The sequence below is a fragment of the Pundamilia nyererei genome, unplaced genomic scaffold, assembly GCF_000239375.1.
Source record: "Pundamilia nyererei isolate P.nyererei 1_Seehausen unplaced genomic scaffold, PunNye1.0 scaffold00030, whole genome shotgun sequence".
NCBI classification, from domain to species: Eukaryota; Metazoa; Chordata; class Actinopteri; order Cichliformes; family Cichlidae; genus Pundamilia; species Pundamilia nyererei.
Genome location: NW_005187431.1, coordinates 4,552,704 through 4,571,319, shown reverse-complemented (window position 1 = coordinate 4,571,319; position 18,616 = coordinate 4,552,704). Strand labels below are relative to the sequence as shown.

The window sequence follows — 18,616 nt, the reverse complement described above, 5'->3', positions numbered from 1 at the left end:
TGATTAAATCCAATTAAAAATTAGATAAAGTTGTAACAAGATATGATTCTAAATGAGTTGCGTCATTGCCATAGACAATATAAAAGGTGGATGTAGCTACCATGACATCACTCAATGATTTCTGAAGTACTGCTTTGACGATGCATTTTCGCTGTTACTTTATTGCAAAGCCGCAGATGTGATGAAGAAACAGAGTCTCACTATGAAACAACAAACTCGAACTACTACCAACTACTTGACAAGATGTGACAAAATGTGAAAATGATCAGCTATTGAACTTGGAGTTTGTTACCAAAGATAACCCTTCACAGACTTAACTTTTTATCCAGCATGATCCAAACCAAGTCAAACTCAGCAGGAAAGTGTTTAAAGAGGTCAAGTCATAAAGCCATTTTCTCGTAGACTTTTGGGACAGTTACACATAGGACTGGAAGTCTACCACAGTTTTTGCCATCCAGTAGAATCCAGATTTAAGGCACTTCCACTCTGGCTTCAATATTCTGCCCTGGAAGCTGCAGCCATATTATATACTGTAGAGTGATTGCATTGTGTTTTTATTCAAATATTACACAGCATGCAAACTCTCGGAGGGAGTTGTGTAAAGAAAAACAGGCAATTTCACACACAGAAGCTCCAAAAAAGAAATTGGTGGCAAGACAAAACTCACTGAGCTCTTTGACACAGTCGTTCACAAGCTGCTGCTCCTTTTCTTCATAAGTTTCGGTCTCTGACTTTAGATGGTTAGCCTGCGAGTAGACGTCCATAATTACACAAAATATCTGAGCCGTTTCGGTAACTCACCTCCCGTGTTTTCCTCAATACTGCGTGTGATACCTCTGAGCGGAGTGACAGGTTCTCCTCTTCCAGCTCTTTGAGTTTCTTTTGGAGCGTGTCGCTCACAAAGCCTCCTGAAGCAGTTTCCACTTTGCTTTTTTTACCCCTTCATGAGACAAACACAAATTTTATCATGGAATTTACAGCCAGTACAAGTGAGGTTATATTTTTACACCTGTGAAATGGTAACAGTATTCACACATTTTAGGAGTGACATTAAGAAAGGAAACTAACGTTGGGGAGCTGCTGGATTCATCCTCGATCTCTTCAGCTGCATTGGTGTAAAACTGCAGCAGCTCATCCTTGAGGTTCAGCTCATGGTGCAGCTGGGCAACCTGCAGGAGGACAGGCACTGTTCAACACCTGTAGCACCAAAACATTTTTTCCTGGTCTAAATTTCTGTGAGGCATACCTCCTCTGTGATTTGTCCCACTTGTTCCTCCAAATACTCCTTCTGCTCTGTGAGAGTCCGGTTCTTCTTAAGGAGCGACTGGCCAATCTTTGCAGCAAGCTCCAGATCTCTCTCTTTCTATTGGTTGCAATGTAGGAGAAGCAAACATAGGAGAGGAACATCTCATTATCATTTGGTCTGATTAAAAAAAAGAAAAGCTTCAATTTACCCTCATAGAACTGGCAAAATTAAAATACCTCACCTCTTCCAACAAACGTGTGACAGCATCAATGTCATTGTAGGTTTTCGTCATCTGGCCCACTCTGTCTGCACATAGCACTGTGGAAAAACCAAAAAAAGAAAACCCAACCGAACATCAAAACACCGAATGACCTTCTGGTCATCCCATCACTTGAGTTGTGATCTGCAAACATGTGTGACTGCATGCAAAAACGGCCCCATTATGTAACACAAAGAGTATTTATACACTCAGAGGAAGTGGATGTACCACGTATAGCGTGCAACACTTCCATCACCACTGTTTGGAAATGCACGAGCAGGCGTTAAAGGGGAAAGGGTCGTGTTCCATGGCGCACAACGTGTGGCTCTGCTGCTGCGGGGTTGGCAGCAATTATTGACTTCAGAGCTCGAATCGATAACGTGCTGCACAAAGTTATCGAATCCATTATGGTAAGCCTCTGTAATCCTGTTGGTACTCTAAACAACACAAAAACTTCCCATTTCTGAAAGCAAATTTAGGTGATGGCACTGAAATAGTGATCAGCGCTGGTTTACAGGGGTACAACAGATAGCCGTGGAAATTAGACAGGAGACATGCGTCATCTTAGTGAGGCGAACTAACTAAGAAACAAACACCGGAGCAAAACTATCAGCAAGAAATAATACAGCTTTTCTGCATTACTGGAGCTCTGAAATGATGAGACTGCAGCCTGTAATCCACCGCAGTCAGGAAGCAAAGAGGAACAACGACATTCAACAAAAATCAGAGTGCTGAAAAGAAACTAATATCCCAATCATTTTATCGCATCTTAACATTGAGCAGTCCTCCGGCTCACACTCATCCCTTTCTAATCTTTGCTCTTGCTGTCCGTATCCTCCACTTGCCTTGATAACAATCGACCGCTGGTCCAAAACACTGATCCATTTGCTTTCTGTCTCTCTCATGCCACTGCTCAGCTACTGTATCACAGGCTCACAGACTATATTACCCTCCACCCACACGGACGTCCTTGTGTTGGTGGAGCGAGAACATGGTAGGCGGAGAGATGAGAGAGAGCGTGTGTGCATCCGTTTTGGTTCCACAGCTGCGGAGGTGAAGTGGAAGTTGTGTTATGATTGGACAGGCGAGGATGCATTATCCAGGACAGAGTCAATAGAAGTGACTCCCACTTTTCTCATTTTCACCTTTCTTTCATTACCTCACTTCCTCTGTCTTCTGACTCATTCTTTAGCACCGCTGCTAACACAATAGACTGGCAACCTGTAATCAAACTTCCTCAGCAATTAAACAACTTAGCTGTATGCTAAGATGTCAAAGCTGAAATCATCTGAGCAAAGATCAGGGATGAGTCTATCTGAACTGTAAAAACTCAATCTTAGAAATTATAACTGTACCAATCAATCTCAGATACGCACAAAATAAATGAAGAAAAAAATTCAACAATGTTTCAGACAACATCCTTCACGTGACACGATCTAACGTCTCAGTAAGCCAGTCAGATTCTTCCTCTTTTCATTAGACGACCTAAATTCTTCTTCACATCTTTCCATCGTGCAAGTTTTCCATGTGGGTCAAGGAAAAAGTCATTTGCAAAAGCCATAGGAGAGATTTTACCAACTATACAACCCCAATTCCCAAAGTATTAAGTAAGTAAAAATATGAATAAAAAGATAATGCAGCGATTTCCAAATCTCATAAACCCATATTTTATCCACAAGAGAACACAGATAGCAGAAAAAATGAAATGTTTAAACTTAACTTAAATTTATCATTGATTTGCAGATCAGTGCATTCTGCCTTTATTCACATTTTCGTTTTGTCCACTTTTTCAAACTGGGTTATTAGAGACAACCATGTGGACAGAAGCTGAAATACCAGCTTTATCCATACAGGACAAAGACAGACGAGACTAGATTAGAATAGAAAACAAACAATCCAAATCTAACATTAACATCTTATTGAAGATCACTCTACTCAAATGTATCTGATCTTCAAAATGTCAATCACATCGTGTTGTGTCACGCCCACCAGCTGCACGTCCTCCTTCATCTGCATCTTGATGATCCGCATGTTTGATTTTGCACAGATTTTATGGCGGACGCTTGGTGGCTCGGGTTATACTTTATAAACAGATGCCATCAAAGATTCAAAGAACAATGTAATGCGACGACAGATAGAGTTAATATTGTTTAATATTGCACATTAATCTTTAATGTGAGAAAGCCTCTGCAGACAGCGCTGTCCTTACTCCATAAACCTCTTCTGCCTACTCATAAAGCAGCGAATTAAGCAGAGTGCTGATATGATATACGGGGAGCGCAGCAATTATCCAGAATAAACGAAGATGCATTCATGTTTCAGGGCCAAACAGAAATAAAGGGCTTGGTATCCAAATGTTTTTATGGCTTAACTTTGAGCATTAAGTCAAACAGATTCATAAAAGACATCAAAGAGCTATTCGAAACCTGTCTTGTTCATCTATGTAGGAGGGGTTCTCAGAGGATTTAAGGGAAAGACCCATAAAGGCAAGTAGAACACCCGAGTACCTCTTTATAACATCTACCCCATTTGAGTGCATGTCGACTACAATTTGTACTTTTTGCTGTCATTAAAATTATTTGTATTCTAAAGCTTTTCAACTGAAACACTTCTGCAATTTTAATATTGATAAACAACGTTTCAGTTTTAATCCTGCAGTTATAACCTGAAACCTTTAAGTAGAGAGTTCTGTTATCATTGCCTTCGGCAGCTTTTCCTTCTTGCTTTCAGTCTGTCTCGGTGTGAAACATTTAAAGTACTGGTGCGATCGCGCAGACTTACAGAAGTATTTTAGTGTCTCTTCGATCTGCTCGGTGGTCAGGTCCAGCCTGGCCTCAGGAGCGACGAGGGGCGTGTGGAGCCAGTCGTCATGGTCGTAGCCGTAGACGGTGTCAGCCCGCAAGCGGTACACCGGCAGCTGCTCCTCCAGAAGACTGATGATCTCAAACTCCGGCAGGTCAGTGCTGTTACAGACATCTGAACATTAGAGGGAGAGAGAGAGAGGGGATGAGGGTGGATGAGACGGGTGGGTTTTTTCTCATTCCCTGCGTGACCACAGCGAGTCAGGTTTGTGATGGCCGACATTAAATCTGATCAAACATTTGAAAGGCAAGTTTACGTTTAATCAGAGACAAAAAATATTCTGCTAAAATAAAATTAGATAACTCTTCACAAAACTCTTTTTTTTTGGTAAGAGGACCTGTTTTAAACACAGCCAATGTTTCAAATAAAGACATCAGACAGCACACGGCTCTGGCCCCTGGACACCTGTGGGTTCAAAGCTAATGTTTACGCGGAGCAGCCAATCAGGTGAAAGCCGGCTTAAAGGAAGCTGAGGGGCTACACCAGTAGCACAGGATTGTCTTGATCTGTCAATCATGCAAAGCTACTCTAGTAGAGTCCATGAATGACACTATGGAGCTGGAATTTAACATAACACGTCCTATTTAATGTGAAATATTTTGAAAAACAAGCAATACTGTACTTTAAAAACAAAAAGAAACACTTGTGCATTTTAACTTAATTATGACTGCAAGCTTAGAATGGTAAAAGACTAGTTTCACCAGCTGGTATCACTTTACTTTGATTGCATGGCTACATCCATGTGCAAATTGTGGAAAAGTAACTTTTATTTTGAAAAATTACGTTTGGAATTGCACATATAAAATTGCGTTTTTTAAGAAGAAGAAGAAGAAAAAGCAATACTTTATTAATAAAACTATTAAAAAAAGATTTATTAGAATAGTCATTTCAACACTGTCACCAGACGGTGAGCTGCATACTCAAAATTTTGTTGCTATATTTGGACTTTTGGATGATCTGAGTTCTTCTGAACCTGTGATGGTTTCGGCGTCCCTGCAGTCGGGAGGCTCCGGACGTGTCTCGGGCTGGTTGTACTCGCCCTCGCTCACATACTGCTCCTCGTGGTTGTGCCGCCGGTCGGGCTCAGGCTCTGACTCTGGGTCCTGGGACAAGGAGGGGGCGGGGGAGGCCAGCTTGGCTCACCTCTCGCTAGCGGAGAGAGACGGGGGCCATGGAGCCGGAGCTCCACTGTTGTAACGGTGACACGGGACAGACGATAGACAGCAGACACAGACACCTGCAGGGGACAGAAGAGAGGAGAAGGAGAGACCTTTACTTTTTCTGCTGCTGTGATCCAAAGTCCACTTCAATCAGTGTGTCTCTCTTTCCCTACAGACTCTTTACCACAAGTGCTGCTGCTGACTCTGCAAAGTGCTTCCTGCCAACAAGCTGCATAAAACCACAGCCTACCCACTGCAGACACCAGGTTTCATAAGTTGCAAGACTTAAATAAAAACAGACGGTGGTTGGAGGGGAACATTTATGCTTTTCTCTATTTCCTGTCATATATACAGTACAGTAGTGGATGCCCATATAAAACATGGCCAAAGTTTCAAATCATGAGCTCAGGATATGTGCAAGTAATGTCTGTGGGTCAAAAGAGTGGGCTTCAGACCTCTAAACTCTCCATTTCTAACACCTTTCCTAACATCTCCAGTTGGTGTCAGTGAGAGTGGACATCTCTGGGACAATCATCACAGGCATCCAGCTCTGGCTTGAATCACATAAGCTCCACCCACCTGCTTTTAAACCTTCTGTTTGTGAGGGATAGCCAACAGGAAGAAAAATGGTGCAAAGGCCTTGTAAGAGCTGTAAATCATGCAGATCTACTCCAGCAGACTCCAAATGAATAAAAATAAAATATGGAGCTGGAAATGAGCATAAGAGGTCCCCTGTGCAGCTCTTTATAAAGACATTATACCGAAGAAGAGAAGAAAGAGTGTTCTACCTAATCGATCCAGTAACTTTAAATTAAAAGGACAAACCTTTTAGCTTCAGCCTATTCCAGCTGACCTCACAGTCACCTTAGACGGCCTCTTTCGCAGTCACACACTGTACTGGGATCCCTGTCTGAAATAAACACACCGGTGCTCATTCACGGTGACCTTGTATATTTCCGTTTGCATCCTGCAGGGATCAGCGTGTCGAGGCAGGGTAAAAACACACACAAGCCAGATGAAACAAATTCACCTGAGCTCCAGATCAAACAGCCGGTGCTGCAGCTCTGAACAAAAATAGAGCCTCACTAAAAGTCTCTGTGAATATGCATGAGTGTTTGTGTGAGCCAGTTGCATGAATAGCCGGTTACCTCTCTTAAGAGAGACATGTCGGTGCAGAAAGTGTATGTATAAAGGGAGGGACACACGGGCAAGCACGGGTCTCTGTCATCACTGTAGCTGCAGTGCAACCTTGGAACGTCTTTCCCATTGCAGCAGTCTGAAAGCTGAACTCACACTGCTCACTGTGACAGCAGCATCTTATGGGAATTTATCTATTTTTAAAAACCTCACCACATACTCTGTGGGTGAAAGATGACTTCAGATATGAACTGACAACACACACATGCACCACATGCAGATTTGGGATTAAAACAACACATTAAAGCTGCAATCCCGTGCTGACGAGGATAAACGTGAGGTGCTTATTGGATGTCCTGCAGGCCCAGATATTACAACTGTCCCGCAATGAACGCTAACAGCTGCTCCTGCTGATTGTGCTGCAGTAAACAGGCCAGGGTTCATTCAAGCGTGGGGCATACACAATGCCATGTCTGAGGGCGTGGCTTCATCTACATCAGCACCCGTCACGGATGCGAATCTGTGTTTTTGCAAATCGTGTCACCGTACAAGTATGACAGTAAGTACCAGGACCTGATCAGTTGACCTTATGATGCACGGCATCGCCATTAAAAGCATTTAATCGTGACAGCAGTGCATCTGCCACTACACGGACACTCACGGTGACGGATCCAAGCACGGTTCCTTGTCCGTAATCCAGAGAGGACTCGGGTGAAGCTGAGCAATCCTGCAGCTAGGAAATGTTTAGACAGTGAAAATGTTTCCAGGATGGGCAGCCGAAGACGGTGTCTGCCACACAGTCCTCGGTCAGGCCGGGCTGAAGCGCCGTGACGGGGGATTTGCGCGGTCTGGACTCTCGTTCCTCAGCGCAGACACCTCTGGATGATCAAGATCACCTTAGACCGCTGTCCCGACTCGCTCCTGACCTGGTCCACTGCTCCAGCCTTTCAGCCATCTCCCTCTGTCTCTCTGTTCTCTCACTTTCCCTGCGATCAATCTCCCTCGCCACTGTCACACCACACTGCATTAGAATAATAGGACTTCTGGCCGAGACCTTCAAAATAAAATCCCTATTCCCTAACAGCTTTAAAAAAAAACGTGGATGCATATTTTGCACCGTAGTATGCTGTTATCATGCGCCTGTAGAATACAGTGAAAGTGCACAATGATCATCTTGAGATTAACTTCTATTCCCACTTGATGATTTTAATATTTATTACGGCTTAAGTTGAAAAGTTTGGTACTTAGTAAACGCGTTGATGCTTTTACTTGTAAGGCGCTGCTTTATTTCGCACGGTTTCCTGGGTAACTGTATATGACTTCACTTTCTTCCCACCCTGCTGCCACCCAGAAGACTCCCAAACCAGAGACCCAACCCGTTCTGGACCGAGCATCAGTGACGTCACACGCGCCTAACAGGAAGAGGTTGGGGTGATCATTTGCGGGCAATTTAAAATTATAGGATCTTTACAGCTTTAAAAGCTTGTAAGGCTAGTTTTGCTGTAATCATGATAAGGAACACATTTAATTTCTAATCAAGAAATGTATTTGTCCAGAACAAAGTGGTCACGCTGAGCAATGATATTTTTACTTTGCGAGATTTCCTACACGTCAATAAATAAAATAAATATAATAAAGGAAGCACTGTGTACAGAAGGGTAGAGAGTGGTCAGAATATAAAGTGCAATTAGTTATCCATATTATTGTAACGTCGAGACATTTCGAGTGTTATTATATAAGAGTGTATTATTTTAGATTAAAAATAAAACTTGCATTTTGTGCAAAGTTACAAATGTACAGGTCACGACAGATAATCACGTTTCTCCCACAGGTAATTTTTTTTATTTATTTATTGTTGATGACACACAACTTCAGTTCCCAGCAATCCTCAGTGTTTTCTATTTGATCAACTGCACAAGTGAGAGAGGGGGTAACTTAAGTGAGACCAGCCACTCAGGTCCTCTTTCTCACTGTTTCTCAACCATTTTTCATCCTGTTCTGAAAGCCAGCTGCATCAGTGCAAACGAGTAGGTCTGAAACCAGAGGTGCCACCCCTGCACCTCCATTTTTTGTCTCCACCAAGCATAAATTCTGTGATCATATCAGTGCAGCAATATGCAGAAATGACAGGAGGACAGATCCCCCTTTGAAACATTATATAGGCATGCGCTGTAACCTGTGGTGATTATAAACGCAAAACAAGATAGCCTTGCATTATCGGCTGCAAAGTAAGAAGTGTGTCCACAGTTGCATTACTATAAGTCATTTGTTAAATGGTTTATCTTGGTGTTTCTTTATGATTCCTTTTCTGATTTCTTATGCTTTTATTTTCTATTTTTCCCAACTCGAGCCCCTGAAAATGAAATCTTATGATATACTCTGGTCTCCTCCACCTCCCTCTTTTCTATCCTGATGTTCATATGCCACTAATCACTAACTTTTCTCTCATCTTACTGTTTTTGTTTGTTTTGTTTTTTTTTTGGTTGTCCTGATCCCTTTGTGCTCGTCTTTTTTCTGCCCCTCCCTGATTCTGAAGTTTCTTCCCTTTAAAACAGAGTTCTTTCTCCCCACCGTCGCTTGTCTAACACTTTATGGTCTTTACCTTTCATATCTAGCACTTTCAGGTGAATGCTATGATAACCCCCGCATCCCCTCCGCTCACAGAAGTTTTGTGCCTACCATCGCATCAAACGGCAGGTGGCAGCAGAGAGCCTCTTACATAACGCACAACCTGCTTTTTGCGAATTGAGAGTAGAGATGTTGCGTTTGAAGGCTGTGTAACAGCTGAGTGCTACACCTGCATCCACGCAGTGAACGGCAGCAAGTGAGGTTTACACGATTTCCACATTGAAGTGCTTTAAATCCGGTAATCTGTGAAATCACTGCGCCTCAGTGGTGGCCCGTGATTCTTACACTGAGTTTTTTGTTTTTTGTTTACATATGAGATGTGGTAGCGATGCTATGGCCCTTCCCCTATAAGTCACGGATACGTAACACCACACGCGCTCCCCGCTGCCATAATGTGCATATTTTGTGGAAAACAACACTGGCGTTTTGTTGGGTGCGTGATTTACTCCCTGTGTAATATTTACAACGGAAGACTAATTGTGGATTTTTTAAATTTTACTTGTTTACTTGTTACTTGGTTTGAGACTGAAAAACTTTGTCCGCGCGTCTCATCTTGGAGCATTCTAATCGATCTCTGTGAAGCCTCATCTGCAGACACTCGCTGCCCGTGAGGTGAGAGTGTGTTTGCAGAGGGAGGATAACCTTCTTGAGCTCGTTTCAGTAATTGTTAAACAACTTCACGTGGACTGACCACGGCAGCACATGGTAATTTATCTTGTTTGTCTCCATAACACCGCCTCAGTATCTGGTCGGTATTTACAACCATCTTCCGCCTCCATCTCCCCGGCTCATCCACTCCATTGGAGCCAATTTGACCTACATTTGAAATGAATTTCGATCAGATCCTCTCTGCCATTGGAGGCTTTGGCAGATACCAGAAAATTCTCTACATATGGATATGTCTACCTCAGATCCTCCTCGCCTTCCACATGCTGGTGAGCATCTTCACCGGAGCCACGCCGCCCCATCAGTGCCGCGAGGGCTCGAGTCCAGCAGCGGGGAATCAGTCCCTGTATTCAGCCACCCTGAACTTCAGCCTCTCCAACTCCTCCTGCTTCTCGCAGGATGTCGTGCTGCTGGGCAACGGCACTCAGCGCGTGCCGTGCAGTGACGGATGGGTCTACAGCAGGGAGACTTTTGAGAGCACCACCGTCACCGAGGTACAGAAACATGACCATCTGGTCTGTTCGGTTTGGGCTGAAGATCAACTTTAGTCATTAATCAGTTCACTTTCATGCTGGGAAAAGAGGCGGAAATCAAAAAAACAGACAAAAAGGTGTCAAATAGTAGACGGTAGGCTATCATTTGATACTTTTTATTGCTTATATTACCTATTAAATACTTATTATAAGTATCAGAGTAAGGATTTTACTCATCAATATATAAAAAGACATATCCCCAAAGATCATTTGCTGCCAGTGTGGTTTTTAAGCTATGATGTGGTATACTTTATCCCAAAGTTGGGACTTTTTTGTGTTACAGCAGCCAAAACTACCAGTGTTTAAAACATTTATTAGACCAACACCTAGTGTAGCGTTTATGTCTAAATTAACCATATTGATATTTACCAAAATCATCTTCTTTTGTTTCTGCAAAGCCTAATCCAAGCGTGCTTAATTTCTTTTTTTTTAAATTATATATATTTTTAATGCTAAAATATAATCGTTGTTGTTAGCCGCTGATTCCCAAATTTACTGTTTTATAAGCAGAAAAAAAGGGAAGCACTTAAAAATTATATTAAGATGTCAAATTACGGTTATTTACTTGCAATGTTGGCCTATAATATGTGAAACACATGTAAAATCTGTCCCGCGTGAATGATATTAATTCGTTAAGTGCCAGAAAGAACATTTCTGTCACAGGGTAGAAGCCGCAATAAGTTTTTGGCAAAGTGACTTTTATCGATCTTTTATTTATCCAGTTAAAAAGTCTAATTGACTTACGACTTATGTGACCAAGTGGGTAGCAGAATTTGCAACAAATATCTAGAAGGACATTTTAATTATTTTTTTTTTTTAATTTCCTAGGAAGATATTTTAATTGGCCATAAAGGACTACACTGGTTATAATGTCGCAGTCATAAAGATATGAAGAGCTTGCATTTTTTTATGTAACCCTTTGTAAATTCTGTTCACTAAACTCTATTTACCAATATAAATAAAGATATTACACATAGAAAACGCATAGAAACATTGGAAATCACTTTTTGGCAAAACCTGAATTTAGTGTTTTATGTACCTATATAACAATATAGTTTTCTTTATTTAGCCTGTTTTTGACAAATATTTGTGTTGTTCTTATGACATGTGGTCATATGACAATGCTTCTTGGCAATAAATCATAGCTTATTTGTTTTCCCTTTAATGTCGTGACAATTGTCAGGAAAATGCATTTGTGGGTTGAGCAGCAGAGTTGAGTACGTGGGTTGTGCCGTGAAAAACTTGACAAATCTTAATCGCTGTTGCTACATTTTCTGTGACCAGCACAACAACATTGTCTGAAATGCGACAAATAGTGATTAAGACTGGGATGCCATGCCAAAGCAGTGTGTGGCCAAACTAGTGAGGAGGAGGTGCCGGGCTGTTGTGGCTGTGTACAGCTTTTCTACATGCTGCAGAGGCCCCTGTTTGATAAACGAATCAGTTGTTAATCTGCCAATATCTCTTGTTTCTTCAGACTTCAATCATATAACCCAATAAACAACACCAAACAAGAGTCACGATTTGAGAGAAGATTTGCAGGTTTTTCATCGGTGCGATTCACATACTCAGCTCTGCTGCTCAACCCACAAATGCATTTTTCTTACAAACGTGGCACCATTTGGCACCTAATGTGGCACCCAAATAAACTGGCTGTCCAAAGAAATAATCAACCAAACATAAATGTTCTTATTTTTTGTGCTAAATGCATGTAATAAAACAATATGGCAAGGCAAATATCTCAAAATCTATGGAAAAGAAAGGAGCTAAATAAGGAAAAACATGAATAAAATAAAATAAAATTCAAATATGTAAAAATCTGAGAAATTATTTCATGAAAGACTGATGTGATGATAAGGAGTAATGAACCCAGCACAGCAAACATCCACATTAACTTTCCAAAGGGCCTTGGAGCCAAAATAAGCAACTGGCCCCACTCACACCCTGCTGCACCCCTGCTGTTCACGGCTGCTGTTGTAATCATACACAAATTAATCAACAACAGTTTGTATTATATTACATAAGAGTCTTCTTGGCGTAAAGGTTCTTGTGTCCTTGATATTGTGCTGTAGTGCCACAGATTTTCCTTGACTAACAGTCACTGTCTCAATAAAGGTATTCAGAAATGATTGCCATCATTTTGTACTGCGACCATATCCTGGACAGTTTTGCCACTTTTGCGGATGTTCTTCTTGGACTTTGGAAGGTTCAGTTTGTGTGCAAGGACTATTTTATGTTATACGTTTAATGAGCCAGAACAGAAATAAATGACAGTGTAATTAGAAAATCCTCAGTGTCTGGTCATTTACAGCTGGTCAGCTGCCATTTTTGGCAAGTATAGACTAATTTAATCATATTTCCTTAGAGGTTGCAGTCAATCTGACCCTGATGCAGCTCTAACCCTTTCCTAAGGTCCATTTGCACTTGGAACTTTATGACAGTGGTTTGTTTTGTCCAATGCCAGTTTGATACCATAATCAATATCAGCAAAGAGCAGCCCAAACACACAAGAAAATTTACTTTGACAATACTCTACATAGACATAGGTACTGGGCCAGATACAGCTACAGGATCTGCATAAACATGTGCAAAGCTCCCATTGCACAGCTTTTGTGCTGATGTTAATGTCAGCAGCAGTCTGGAGCCCTGTAGTTACTGAGTCAGGAGAGCGTTGGCAACTTTTCCACAATATGCGCCTCAGCACTTGAAAGGCCTGCTCTGTAAGATTATATGGTCTGCCACTTTGTGGATGAGTTGCTGTGGTTTGGTTCCTAAAAGCTTCCACGTTGCAATGATACCACTTTCATGTTATTGTGTAGTATCAAAGGAGAAAGAAATTTCAGGAACTGACTTGTTTCACCGATATCATCCTACTACAGTACTACACTTAAATGTATTGAGTTCTTTTACAAAAGTGAGGTGCTTAAGATTACGTGATGTAGCCCGATACTTTGCCCACAGAGTGTATGTCACTTGCACCAGTGTGTGAATGTGTGTGTGAATGCGCTTTGGGGTCCTCAGGGACTAGAAAAGCGCTATATAAATACAGGCCATTTACCATTTGCATGGCCATTCACCAATACATAAGAAATAAACAAATGCACAAGGAGTAACTTCTTTTTCCATCTACCAGTGGGACCTGGTGTGCAGCAAAGCTGTGTTCAACAACATTGGATCATCTATCTACATGTTTGGCCTGCTGGTGGGATCGGTGGTGTTTGGAGCCATGGCTGACAGGTAGGCTTTTCTCACTCGGCGCACAGATAGAACAAAGTGTCAGATCCTCAGCATCAAAGCACGACTGTAGGGGTGGCCACTGCTGTAGGCCTTTGCATGTGGTAACTGTATGTAAGGGGAGCAGTTAATTTATTTGCTTCATCAGCTACAGATACACACGATAAAACTGTTCAGACTTAACTGTGTGACAGTAAAAATCACCCATACTTTTAACATTCTTGTTCATTCTCTGTTTTTTCTTTAAACTAGAAACAATAGAAGGGTAGTATCATCAATATCTTGGAAAAGTCTTTGAACTGACACAGTAGATCTATTGCAGAAAGACAAATGGGAAGTGGGAGTGGGTCATGAGACCTGTGCTTCCCTTTTATTGACGGAGCTGAAAGGGTTAAGAAACTGAAGAGTGAAGGCTGCAGTGGGTGGTAGTGAGCAGGTGGCAATATGTGGTCTTCCTGGTAAGTTAGGGCTAAAGTGAACAAAAGGAAGCGTTTGCACCTGAAAAGAAAAACAGCCCAGGGAGCAAACTGAAGTTCCCAGCTTTGTTACTAATTTTCAAACCTCAGATTTTCTCTGGTGAACATAAAGTTATAAGCACTTGGTTTCTGATAACTGCACCTCCTACACTAAGAACTAGATAAAGACTTAGTATTTTTTTCTTTTATGTGTTTCGAGCTTAGTGTGATATCTTTACTTCTGTTTCGTTGGGTCTACTGGTGCAAATCTTTAATAATGAGGGAGGGCTAACTCACATTCCTGTGTCCTCTCTCTGTCTACAAGGTATGGCCGACGCTTCGTCCTGCTGCTGTCCCTCGCTCTCCAAACTGTGTTCGGTGTCGCTGTGGCTTTCGCACCCAACTTCCCGGTCTATGTGATTCTTCGCTTTGTAGTTGGCACAACAATATCTGGTGTCATCATCAATGCTTTTGTACTTGGTACTAAACAAACACACACACACACACACACACAAACCCTGCATGAGTATGATGATTTGAGGCTGCTGTAGTGGAGCGTCAGCACAGAATACCCGACAGGCACTTACCTTCCTACTGTAATCATTGTAGTGTATGTATGCATATGTGTTGGGTGGGCCAATCGGAATGAAGCTGTGCACGAACACCGTCATGCATGTAGCAATTATTAACATCTATATGTTTTTAAAAATATTTTAAATAAATCCAAATTCTTTTGATTTTCATATAGATCATGTCTCATGAGTCATGTTCAACATACGTTGCCCATTCGAAAGGTAATGTTCACCAAGACAACCATAAATAAAGGATGAAGAATTTGAGAAAGCGCTGCTAGTAATTATAGAAGTGATGTTTTCATAAAACACAGTGGCTGATATATAATCTCAGGTTCATTTAAATGGTGAAAAAAGATAATTCATTAATATTTTTTTAAATTATCAATTATTTAACAATAATGCCATGTATGACAGGACTGACATTTCTGTTGATGCAGGATAGTGTGTTTATGTTTTTTAAATGTTTAAGCGTTCCTATTTTAATTTCCTCATTATGACTTTAATTTTAAAGCAATATCAGATCAATAAGATGCATCTCAGACATATAAGGACCTCATTTATTCATATAGAACTTTTATACTAAAAAAACAACTTACATTTCAATATTAATTATTTAATTTGGTAATTAATTTATAAATGAATTAAACTATTAATGTTATTATTATTTTTCAAAACTTTTCACACTTTTCTGATGACTTCAGGGTTTGTCATTTTCAGAAGAGTTTTTAATAAAGAAAACATAATGACATACGCCTCAACAAAATCATCCTCCTAGTCAGTGTTAAGACTTTTTAAGTTTTATTAATCGTCACAGATCCAGCACAGGCGTGTTTCTGGTTGAGTGTCCCAAAAGTGTGTGTATAAAAAAAAACACGTTGGTATCTGTTGCAATGTGATTACATTTACTTTAAATGCAGATTAAATGCAGTTAAAACACTATTTCAAACCTACATAGTTTTATATCCTGGCTGATAAACTTCAATTTTATTTACTCAGAGTGGAAACGTGGAAACAGCTAACGAGGCTCTAATTAGATACACTGAGAGACACCGCTAATACAAATTTATGGTTGGTGTGTGGAGTCGGAGGGATTGTGGGATTTGAGTCTGTGAAGATATATTTGTACACAGTTCTCTAAAAAAGCCAACAGCACATAAACTGACATTGGTGGCCCTGCAGATATGTTCACTGCTGACTGGTTGAAAGTATATATTTAAAAAAAACATGCGTGGGAAGCACAGATAGTGTTTGCAGTGGTTAGTATTTATTCTTTCACTTGGTTTCACTTCACTACAAATATGTTCTTATTGTCTTACAACCAGAGCCAATATCAGCACAAACATGAAGGGAACAGTACACACCTATAGCATGCTGATCAGTGGTTCCTGCAGGTTGCTGGTTCTCGCTGGATGAAATCAGTTACAAAGAGGATGCTGCACCATAAACCTGCTTCTGATTTGAGATTACTGTGGTTCCCAGTCGTTTGCATGCAACACGTCAACTTATTTCCAAACAGTCTGTGACTGCCAGCTGAGTGAATGGTAAATGGATTGGTTCTTTTATAGTTATCCGGTTGTTCAGTGATGACGCGACGAATCCTACTTCCGGGTCTAAAGTAGTCTGCGTTTAATATGGCTTTTGTGTTGTTAACATGTTTAATGTTATGTATTTTCTTCTATTTGATCTCAAAAAGCTCCTAAAACAGTCAGTGATCCCTGTTGACCTCCCTCGGCTTTTATTACCGCTAATCATTTATTTAAGCTCAGTTTTTAAAACCTTAGGATGTAACTACAGCCCAGCCCATGCAGCAGTATATGAATGACTAACCTCGTATTGTGGATGGATTATCTCAGTTGTTCTCCTGGCTGAAGTTTGGTCCTTTTACAGCATCCTGCCATGCGATTACATTTGTTCCTGACCTCCGAGAAAACTCACGTTAACTTTTATCGAGTGGAAAAAAAGTTAGCTTGTTTATATTATGCTAACATAGCTATGTCGCTAGCGGTCACGTAGCAAATCATTATATACCAGCTAGCCCAACTTCAGTAACCCTACAAACGTCACTGCTGTTTAGTTTTCTGTCTTCATTTATGTTGGAAGTGATAACAGAGCTGTACGTTTTAATTTGTTTCCAAAACCCCGCAGTCAGGACATGCTATATTGTATTTAGATAGAAGCTAGCGAGCTAACTTCCTGCTAACTTCTAACTCCGTTAAATGTCATAAATTCCGTTTTCATGGATGCCTGGATGTTAAACTCAATTGTTACACCTGGTAGAGCAGAACGCTGATCATTTTATTAAAGATGAAAGACTTTAGACAGTTTTTCAACTCTCAGTAATGCCATAGTGATCGTTTGATATATGGACCTGCAGCGGAGTTTAGACCCTGACACGGCTAGTGACGTCAGACTGAACAACCGGATAGTTAAAGTTTTCTACTCTACAAGCACTTTTTTCTACATCTGCATCTAACATTCACACTCACACTCTGATAAATGCACTGGGAGCACATCAGGGTTCAGTACCATGCCCATTGCCCAAGGACTGGAACAAGCACACTAAACAACAAGCCTACCGATTTGTAGAAGACCTGCTCTGCCTCCTGATGGCCAGGGTGGCAGCAAGCCTTGACAAAGCCAGAACCAGAAATGGAGAACGCTGACTGCAACAACCTGCCACTGACCAAAGCAACCTCAAGGAGGTTTTTGCCAACCCGCAGGGTGATACACATTTTTTCCTTGTGACCAGCGGTTGCCAGGTTTTCACTGAATGGGTCTAGGCTTGTGTGACTGGGGGTTTAGGAGTCTATTTCACAACAACTGCCAGCAACCTGCAGAAACCACTCAAAAACTAGTCGAAGAATACTCATTTTTCCCTCACGATTGGTTGTTGCCAGATGGTTACAGAGCAGCCTGTGTGACATTTAAATTATCAACCCCTTTTGTGAGTGTGGACTCTTCCTCTCTTTGCTCTTTAAATACTTTGCTTCTTTTATTGATTTTTATTGATTTTTATGCTGATTTTTTCCCTTTTTTCCGTATGAGCTTACCTGCGATAGCTTCTGGATACTGGACACTTATAGATCATCAGGACTAAAGTGTTCTTAACAGAAACAGCAACATTTTTATAGTTACCTTATCTTCAGCGCTCCGTGTGTTTGTGGCCTACACACAGCTGAAGCCTGATTACAGCGTCTGGGCACTGAACAGCCTGGAAAAGTGCTAACCGCTCGGCTAACTAGCAACAAGATGCCTTCCCTCTCCACAGATGACTACCACAGCCTCCTGCAGAAGATTTCAGTACTGGAGACAAAAATTCATCGCTTAGAAGTAAACGTGGAGGTAAATGGACTGTGTGGAAATGAAACAACCTTGCCTTTGATTCAAAACAATGGCGATGAGCAAGCTAGTACACAGCTAAGGAGCACAGATAACATGACCAAGAAAGTAGACTCTGTGCATTATAATAAATCCTCAAGCGAAAATCCCCCCTTGGACTGTCTTGGTGCAAAACCAAGACATAAATCATGTCTCCTGGAAGGGGGAGGACGTATCACAGGCAGGGCGCAGCGAGCTGAAATCTCTGAAACCGACTGGCCTTCACTTCCTACAAGACAGGGAAGCTCTTCAACCCCTGTATATGGGAGGAAACAGGACTGGACAACCGTGAATAGGAAGGTTAACAACAAACCTCCAAAACAACTGAATGTGAAACTGCAGAACAGATTTGCTCCACTATCAAAGGACCCTGGATCTATATCGGACAACCATCCATCTAAAAGTAGCGAAGTAAGGACTGAAAATCTGTTGAAAAGTAAAAGGCCACAGGGAAAGCTAAAGGCTAGGCCTGAAACTCTGATT

The 18,616-nt window shown here is 41.3% G+C and overlaps 2 protein-coding genes across 2 annotated transcripts in view; one reads left to right on the top strand and one right to left on the bottom strand.

Moving 5' to 3' along the window:
• trak1b (trafficking protein, kinesin binding 1b) overlaps nucleotides 1-7,619 on the bottom strand; it is a 20,783-nt gene extending 13,164 nt beyond the window's left edge. Inside the window, exons 1-9 of the mRNA XM_013909731.1 lie at nucleotides 7,561-7,619; nucleotides 5,583-5,604; nucleotides 5,341-5,500; nucleotides 4,287-4,481; nucleotides 1,488-1,564; nucleotides 1,247-1,363; nucleotides 1,069-1,169; nucleotides 835-940; nucleotides 668-746 (exon numbers count right to left, since the gene is read on the bottom strand). Of these exons, the coding sequence (XP_013765185.1) occupies nucleotides 668-746; nucleotides 835-940; nucleotides 1,069-1,169; nucleotides 1,247-1,363; nucleotides 1,488-1,564; nucleotides 4,287-4,481; nucleotides 5,341-5,500; nucleotides 5,583-5,604; nucleotides 7,561-7,619 (916 nt within the window). The remainder of the gene's footprint in view (nucleotides 1-667; nucleotides 747-834; nucleotides 941-1,068; nucleotides 1,170-1,246; nucleotides 1,364-1,487; nucleotides 1,565-4,286; nucleotides 4,482-5,340; nucleotides 5,501-5,582; nucleotides 5,605-7,560) is intronic.
• Nucleotides 7,620-10,023: 2,404 nt separating this feature from the next.
• The window catches only part of LOC102200638 (solute carrier family 22 member 13), a 17,161-nt gene continuing 8,568 nt past the window's right edge, over nucleotides 10,024-18,616 (top strand). The window contains exons 1-3 of the mRNA XM_005728924.1: nucleotides 10,024-10,452; nucleotides 13,625-13,728; nucleotides 14,506-14,660. Of these exons, the coding sequence (XP_005728981.1) occupies nucleotides 10,120-10,452; nucleotides 13,625-13,728; nucleotides 14,506-14,660 (592 nt within the window). The 5' untranslated portion in view covers nucleotides 10,024-10,119. The remainder of the gene's footprint in view (nucleotides 10,453-13,624; nucleotides 13,729-14,505; nucleotides 14,661-18,616) is intronic.